The sequence below is a fragment of the Marmota flaviventris genome, chromosome 15, assembly GCF_047511675.1.
Source record: "Marmota flaviventris isolate mMarFla1 chromosome 15, mMarFla1.hap1, whole genome shotgun sequence".
Classification (NCBI taxonomy): Eukaryota; Metazoa; Chordata; class Mammalia; order Rodentia; family Sciuridae; genus Marmota; species Marmota flaviventris.
In genome coordinates, this window is record NC_092512.1 from 33,947,198 (window position 1) to 33,956,334 (window position 9,137).

Consider the following 9,137-nt stretch of genomic DNA (forward strand, 5'->3'; position numbering starts at 1 on the left):
CAACTTGGAACACTTTTCAGTGTGAATTTCATTTTTTATGACTAATATTATACTTTCAGAGTAGTTAGAGTCATTTTTAGATTATATTCCCTGAAAAACAGGTTAATCACACTCAACATTTTTTCCCCTTATGTATTTGGGCACAAGGGTAGAGAATACAGAGGAAAGATGATAGGTGAGATCAGGATGGGTCCACTGCATTCTTCTAAAAAGCTGGAAAAAAAAATGCCTAAAATCCCTGGATAATAAGTTTTTTTTTTTTTCTAGAAGTCTGTTGATCCAGTTTTTCTTCACCCTTTTATTTTTAACTGAATAGAAACATTTTATAGTACATATTAACAGGTGGAAAGGAAAGCCTTTTATTTTATTTTATTTTGACTTATTTCTCTTTAGACTATTTAAAAGTGGAATGACCACATGCTGTTCCAAACACAATACATGACTTTGCTTTTGCCTGGACCTGAATGAAGGCAATTCAAAGGAAAAATACAATATTCCTGTTTCCGTTTTCCCTAGATCAGTCTCAGCTTTTTCTGGATGAAATCAGTCTCTCCAGGGAGTCAAACCTCACAATTTGAGAAACAATGCTCTAGATATGAAACAAAAGGAACACAATGGAAAACCAGCAGCCATTTGTTTTTCCACTTAGGAGCCTTAGAATGTACAACATCCTTTTCATCACAAAGCCAAGTTACTATTCAGAATTGAAAATTAACTCTTTACAATACAAATAATTTTAGTTTCAGATAATAAAGAAAAAACTGAAGTCCCTTATTTCAAGCAATATCTGAAACAAAACTTAAGAACTGTGATTATTTCAGTCTTTCAGCTTGTGATAAGCCTGACTTAAACAAATTCATGTGGAAAGTAAATGACATATAACTCAGGTAACATTAATAACAATGCCCAATAATGTTCATTTATTACACGATATAGTATCCTTAAAACACTTTCTTTCAAGTATTGTGGGGTTCTGCCAAATATGGTCCCCCTATTTTTTTTAAATAAAACTTTCCAAAAGTTTATTTGAAAAAATATACACAGCTTTTATATTAGTGGCAACCCATTATGTAGCTATATTATCATATCTCCTAGGAAATATTTTTGTAAATACAATAAAGTTTTACTAAAACACAGCTATTCCTTTGTTCATATACTGTCTATGACAGCTTTTCTGCTATGGTTATAGAGATGAATAGCTGTGACAGATACTACATGGTCTCCAAAGTCAGAAATATTTGGCCCTTTACAGAAAATATTTGCAAACCCTATTCTTAACCAATGGGTCTTGAACTTTACATTCAAAACAGTTTCCTAGGGTCTATTTTGAAATAAAGTAAAGTAATAAAATAAAGTAAACAAACTTGCATTTCTAACAAGCTCACAGCCACTAAAATTTGAAAACTGCAGCTCTAAGATTATCAATGACCATAAATGCCTAAACAGGCTAGTTGTCACAAAATGGAAACTGAGGGCTAAAAGTAGAATGAGATGGATCTCCTGACTTACATGAAATTCTTGGTGGCTAAGAAAGTACAATTGGTTGCTATAATCATCAGGCAGTTTTTGAGAAACTCACCCTACCATTAATTCAGTTTAATTTAAAAGGGACTAGCAGAAATCAAAGGCAGTTGGGTTGAAAGTATCAAACCCAACCTATTCTTTAGAGAAGATATATTCTTAATAAAAGCTAAGGTACTCACAGTCATAATCTAGTCGTTGACTGGAATATTAATTTAAGAACTCAAGCATAATGTTTGAAACATATCTGACACATAGTTTATAATCCAATGGTCTAATTAAAAGATTAATTCCTTTACTTCATATAAAAGAAATGGTTAAAAATCAAATTCTTTAAACAAATACCAACAAATATATGTAGAGCTAATGGAGGAAAGAAAATAGAGAATTTCAACTGATATATTTCATTAGAGCTAGGCAAACAAAAAAAAAATGTTATGTAAAACAACTAAAAATATTAGAATGTCTTTCACTTGAACACTGTAGAGATAGATAGAGGATAAAGGTGGAAGGTAAGAAGTTGGAAGAAAAATTCTCTTTGTTGACTTACTTTTTCTTTATTCAGCTTTTATTGAGCATTTACTGTTCAGAGACATTGTACTAGGCATTAGGAATAAGGATGAATAAAAACCATCCCTGCCTTCAACAAGTTCACCATCTAAAGGCACATAAATAATTGTAATACAACATGTTGAGTATACAAACTTATAAATATTAAGTGTCATAACAGTATAGAACAGTATATTAAGTGTTATAAATAACAGTATACTAAGTGTTATAAATATAAGTGTCATAACAGTATATTAAGTGTTATATGCTTGGGTGAAAGAAGGCCTCACTAAAAAGAGCCATTGCTTTAACTGAGACATAAAGGAACTGAGGAGGTGAAGAAGACAGAAGGGCAGGTAGAGGGCTCATCAGAAGACACAAAACTGTGCAAAGGAACAGAGGTAAGAGTGATATGAATTTGAATTCTACAAATGGGTCAGTCTGGTTGAATCAGAGTGTGCAGTATGGGAAGGGACAGGAAAGCAGGGTCCCATAAGACAAGTTTGGAAACTCTCTACAAGCAGGTCTTTATTTCCCTGGCTTTAGGGATATGGTAAAGAATTTTAACCCCAAGATGGACTGCATTCATTTGCATTTTAATAAGATCACTTTGGCACCACTAGAGAAGACAGAATGAAGGTTAGGGATTTTATTTTTGATCTCACAAGATTTTGTGGTTAAGGCAAAGCTGAAAAAAAAAAAATCACCTAATTTTTATCTAAATGCAGTCCGAAAAGAAGTAGAAAAGACTGAAATTTACACATTATATTCAGGGTTTTTTTGTTTGTTTGTTTTGGTGGTGGTGGTGGTGCTAGGGATCAAACCCACGGCCTTGTGCATGCAAGGCAAGGCAAATACTCTACCAACTGAGCTATATCCCCAGCCCTACACATTATATTCTGAATCTTGGGAAATATATCTTTCTTATCCAATAAGATTAAAGATATTTTTAAAAATGGTGAAAGATGACATTATGGATTATGCAGACAGAGAACACTGTGTCAGAGTCAGATCAGAGTGCTCAAATTTGAACAAATAATAACTTCTCTGGGCTGCAGTTTCTTCACCTGAATAATGTAGGGATCAGGGGTTCTTAACCTTAGCCCTGAATAGAAGTATATTTCAATATAATTGGCTTATTTTACAATCCTACCCATTTTATTTATTTAAATTTTAAAACATTAACTCTTGAGAAGGGTTTAATGGCAAGAAAGAGTTTAAGAAACTCTGCATGATCTTTAGGTTCATTTACAAGTCTCAAATGGTAGGATTTGGGCATTCAATATAGGAAGTAAAAGAGAATGCTGCTGGCTAAGGACAAATAGGAATGGGACAGCAGGAAAAGCACAAAACTACAGATCAAAAAAATTATATAGAGATTAAAATTTTGACCCAGGTTAATATTATTTTGCCTGTTCACTTCCCCTTCTCCTTTTGGAGACAGGTTAATTCTGGTATTAATGCTATTTAATGGCTTTCTTCTTTTATATCCTTAAGCCTACTGAAATGTGATTCATAGAAAATGTTCATTAGTGAAGCCTATGAGAAAATTTAGTATGTGAAGATTGTATAATGAAGAGATTGGTAATATAAGAAATCAAATAAAGAAGGTAAGACCAAAAAGCCTTCTTGATAATGTCCAGACCCAAAATTACTGGGGAAGAAGCTAGGTAAATAAAAACCAAAAACCAGACAAACAAAACTTCTTTTTTTTAAAAAAATATTTTTTTAGTTGTTAATGGACTTTTATTTTATTTATTGATATGTGGTGCTGAGAATCCAACCCAGAGCTTCACACATGCTAGGCAAGCACTCTGTCCCTGAGCCACAATCCCCGCCCAAAACTTCTCTTTTTTTAAGTCTCTTTTTTTGCTTTATAAAGATAGAAATGGAACAAAAATAGTTGTCACTGTCTTACAATTATAGGCCTTTTTAAATAGCAGGGATACATCTCTCCCCTATCTTTATAATGGTTTTCTAGATAAGGAACTCAAGTCCAAATGTTATGAACTTATAAAATCATTGTTAGCATTCAAACTTAAAATGCATGTACTTACTACACAGGAAGGAACCAGATTAAGATAAAACTCTTTAAGAACACTACTGAAACATGAGTTTTAAAACATATATTATCATAAGAGGAAAAGTGAATGATAGAATTATTGTTTGATGGTATTTCCACCACATACTTTACTTTAATGAAATTAAACTATCAAAAGTTTCTGATAAATCAATGAAAATCTTTCCTCACCATTTGTTCAGTATTGCATTGGTTTGAAAAACCACTGAAAGATTATAACATTATTTGTAATGTCTTTTAAAATAACATCTATTTTAAAAGCTGTCCCATTTTTGGACAGAAATCTACAATGAAGTAGTCAGACAGTTGTTCAACTGAACAATGGAAGACCTTCAAAGTTGCAAAATCAAACTTGGTCAGTTTTTAAAAATGATATCTATATTAGATTTGTAGGGTTTTCATCTCTTAGAAACAATCTGAGGGTGGGAAAAAAACCTTGACACCACCCTCAGACCATTTTTTTGGTGGAGGGAGACTATAAAAACAGCACATTTGTCCTCTTTCTTTCATGAGACTTATCAACCTAACAGATCTGTAGGGAGGGCAGGTTCCTGTCTCTACAGGTAGCTCTTTCTTCCCACACCTCCCTAGCAATTTGCATATCTCTAAACCAGAGGCAAGTAACTGAGGTACCTAAGGCAATCAATCTTTAGTGTCACTCTGCTCCTCACCTGATATGTGGTTTCATTTAACAAGTATAAGATATGGGGTAAAAATGGGAGTTCATAACCCACTTGAATCAAAGTGTGAAATATGATATATCAAGAAATTTGTAATGTTTTGAACAACCAACAATAAAAAATTAAAAAAAAAAAAAAAAAACAAGTATAAGAATACTTAAATGCTGTGTTTAAAAACTAGTCACTTTTTAGTAAAACACTGTCTGCAATCCCCAACATATTCCAATAATTTATTTGCTTTGGAAAAACTGAGCCAAGTGAACATTACAACTACTTATAAAAATATGTAAATTTCTTCACTTCAGTCTAGGCATTAGAGATTATATGTTCAGTGAATTGGAAAAAAATCAGAATTCACATTTCCAGAGAAGTTACTGTACTTAATTTCGAAAAGCAAAATATTTGCCAGGTGCGAGATATTTCGAAATCATTCAGAACCAAACTTCATGATAAAATAAACTTATATTAAGCAAATTCAATAAAGAAGGACCCAACAATACACAAAATATGTCAGTAGGGGGATTTAATTTTCAAAAGGATTTTTCAATATATGATTTCTACAAACTTGAAAAATCCTTTATGTGTTTAAAAATAAAAGAGTTTATTTAGACCACAACATAAACCATTTTTCAACAAAAGCATGATGAACCACTCACCTCCATTTCCACAGCAGCAATACCCTGGTCATAATGACCCATCAGATTAGGGAAAAATGTCATGTTGTAGGCCATTTTCATGCATCTGGGAACAGTAATTGGTTCACAGGTGAAGAGACTATGCCCCCTTATGAGGGGCAGAAAAACACATATTAACAAAAATGGGAACAGTTCCATTTTCTTCAAATTCCTGATTTTACCACATGGCTTGGATTAATTGCTTTTCACCATCAGAAGACTCCCGTCCAAAGATAAAATGTTCAAATTCCTCATTTCATTATTTTGTCAATTTGAAGGAAGCTGTTTTTCTGGAAATGAGTTCTGGGTCAATTGCTGTAAAAACAACCCAGAGGGTGTTATCATAAAAACATTTGTCATAAAATCAAATGCAAGTCAAAGTGCAGAGTTAAGATTTTTGTCCTAGGTAACTAACATTTGAAAAATGATGGAAAATTCCATCCTAGCGAGATACTCTTTCATCTGCTTTGGCATAGAATGTATTATTTGCTAAGGAAGTCTCATCTCTAGGGAACTGATGATTGAAGGTTTGTGTTGTAGGGAACATGGGTTTAAAATGGGGGGGGGGGGCAGAGAATGAGTTGGAGGAAAAAAAGGAATGCTGGTCTAAGTTAGGACCACGTTAAAAGGCATTAATAGAATCATGAAATCTAAGGTTCCCTTTTGGTAATCTGATTACACACAAGAAAACAGGCCCAGGGAAATTCCTTAAGGCCTAAGGAGTTGTTAAACTTTCAAAGACTCTAAAAAGCTAGCTTTTGTGGCAGTCTTCTGGGGATAGACTTTTCCTGTTTTTTCAAAAGGCCAACTAGAGGGAGACTTCTAGGATTCTTCCTGGGGAGGAGCGAAACTAGTTTTCATGGAATGGGGGCGGGTGTGTGTGAAGAGAGAGTGATGATGCCGTCGAAATTGAAAATGAGCAAATCTGTCCCGGGAGGGCGACGGCGGTCCCTTGGGGAGGAAGGCTGTGAGCCCCGAATTATGATTTTTATGACTATTAACCCCTTTTCATTTATTCCTAATCGCAGCGTTCCCTTTTTTCCTCCACCTCGCCCCTTTACCTCGTGTTTCCTACAGCACAAACCTTCAATCATCAGTTCCCCCCCCCCCCAACACTGCCAGGTGCAGTCTTCCAGCGCCCCCACACCCGACACCTGTCCCAGGCCTGAGCGCGGCAGCAGCGTCCCTGGCCTGCTGGGCGGCCGGGCGTCGCCTTTCAGGAGTTGGCTCTCACTTGCGAGGAAACTTTGGCTGCGCAGCCAGTCCCGCCGCCAGCTCCGCAGCACCTGCGGCTCCGTCCCGAGCCTGCCGGAGTCCGCCCCGCAACCGTCCAGGCCCCCAGCCCGCCCTGCATCCCTGGAGGCCCGCTCGGCTGCCCCCAGGAGCTGCCTCTGCGGCCACCCGCCGGGTCGGGGCCCGGGAGCCTCACCTCGGGCGGCGCTGGAAGGCCACTCTCCCTCCCCGTCGCCGTCCCCCCGGCAACCTCGGACGGCCCCGGGGAGTGTCCCGGACTCAAGCTGCCGCCGGGGCCGCACGGGGAGCGAGAGCTGAGCGATCCCGCGAGACTGCGCCGCCAGGTCGGGCGGGCAGGTCCGGGCTCGCGGCGGCGGCGGCGGCGGCGGCGGCGGCGGCCTGGGACTCCGCCCGGCCCCGCCCGCACGGCGCCCGCCGGGCCTGGCTGGGCCGCTCGCCCCGCCCGACCCGGCCCGACCCGGCCCGACCCGACCTGACCCGACCCGGGAGAACGGTCCGTCGGGGCGCCAGGGTCGGCTGAGCGCCCAGAAGCCCCTGCACCTTGCCGTCGGTTACGGTAGCAGAGGCCCAAGGCTGCGCCCTCACTCGCCCTCTGCCCGGAGGTCTTCATCCTAGAAGGATTTTTTTTTTTTTTTTTTTTTAAAGCTCTTGGAGATTCTCAAAATACAACTCCCTTTGGAACCCACTTTTAAATTCCAGGAACCAGGAACCTTTAAATGGAGCCGAGTTGCTCTGCTATGTCAATTGCCCCAGTGACCTGAGTTGGACAGCGGATAACTTCCAGGATAACTGTCCTTTAAAAAACAAGAAAGAAAGAAAAGTAATTAATTCAGGGATCTGGTTACCAAGTTTAAGTTTGGTGGCAGTGGGCTTTCTAGCCCAAGCAGACCCTACACTTTCAGTGATGCACAACCGTAATAGAAAGTTGTATTGCTTTGAAAGTCAACCTAGTTTTTAGTACCAGCTGTGCCACACGTCATCCCAACTAAATTACCTATCTTTCAGAGTCTCGGTTTCTTCAATATGTAGACAACATAATATTTATAATGATAGTTAATGTTTTTTTGAGGACTAAGCCGGGTAATGCCAAGTCCTTTATATTAATTTACATCTAATCCGCAGGACCCCTCCATGAGATAGACAGAAATGTATATGAAGCAAATGAACTTGTGGAAGCTCTTTGACAAATGCAAAATGACTTAAAGGGAGGCGATGACCAGATAAACCATCCTGCTGCAGAAAACAAATGTCACACTTAAGTGCCTGGGGTGAAGGGCATCACAGAATAACCAGAAGAATTTTGAAATCTGCAAAGCATGGAAATGGGGAAAGGCTTGAATTTGAAGAGGGATATTCCTTCCCAGCTTTACCAAGAGCTTAGCACCCCAGAAGGGCCTTCCTCTGGACAAGGGTGTACCACTAAGCTATATCCCCAGCCCTTTTAATTTTATTTTGAGACAGGGTCTACATTGCCTAAATTGCCTGGGCTGGCCTTGAATTTGCAATCCTCCTGCCTCAGCCTCCCAACTAGTTGGGATTACAGGTGTGCACCACCACATAGGCAAGTCCTGAATCACGATTTTTATTTGCTAATCCTTTGTTGAGTTTTACCTCTATGTTCACGAGAGATATTGGTTTGTAGTTTTGTTGTAGGGCTTTGATTGGCTTTAGTATTAAGGAAATGCTGCTCTCATAGAATGAGCTAGGGAGTATTCCCTCTGCCTCTATCTTCTGGAAGAAATTTTAGAGAAGTGGTCTTGCCTTATTGTTGTCTAACATTAATTTGAAGAATCTCTAGGTCATTATTGCTGTAAATATTTCTTTTGTTCCTTTTTGTTTCCTCCTGGTATTCCTGTTACCTACATGTAGTATTTTTGTAGTTGTCCTACAGTTCTTGGATATTATACTTTCTTTTTTTCTTCTTCAGTTTTTTTCCTCTTTTCAGCTTGGAAGTTTCTATTGACATATATTCAAGTCAAGAGATTCTTTCCTCAACCATTTCCAGTCTATAAATGAGGCCATCAAAGGCATTCTTTATTTATATTAACAGTGTTTTCATATCTAGAAATTCTTATTCATTCGTCCTTAGAATTTCCATTTCGTTGCTTACATTGTCCATTTTTTTCTTGCATATTGTCTACTTTTTTTCTTTTCAGTCCTTAACATATTAATCCTAGTTATTTTAACTTTCTGGTATATTTTTTCCAATATTTATTCCATATCTGAGTCTGGTTTTGATGCTTGCTCTATCTCTTCAAACTGTGGTTCTTGATTTATAATATGCCTTGTAAATTTTGGTTGAAAGCTAGATATGATGGACTGGGATAAAGGAACTGTGGTAATCGGACTTTAATAATTTGTTGTTAAGGGTGTGTGGGA

The 9,137-nt window shown here is 38.2% G+C and overlaps 1 protein-coding gene across 2 annotated transcripts in view; it reads right to left on the minus strand.

Moving 5' to 3' along the window:
• The window catches only part of Fzd6 (frizzled class receptor 6), a 46,530-nt gene extending 39,420 nt beyond the window's left edge, over window positions 1-7,110 (minus strand). The window contains exons 1-2 of one of the 2 annotated variants that reach the window (XM_027953021.2): window positions 6,934-7,110; window positions 5,487-5,819 (exon numbers count right to left, since the gene is read on the minus strand). In XM_027953021.2, coding sequence (XP_027808822.1) covers window positions 5,487-5,663 — 177 coding nt within the window. In that variant the 5' untranslated portion in view covers window positions 5,664-5,819; window positions 6,934-7,110. Of the gene's footprint in view, window positions 1-5,486; window positions 5,820-6,933 lie in introns of those variants that run through there. The other variant, XM_071602193.1, reaches the window with a different exon arrangement.
• Between the last annotated feature and the right edge of the window lie 2,027 nt (window positions 7,111-9,137).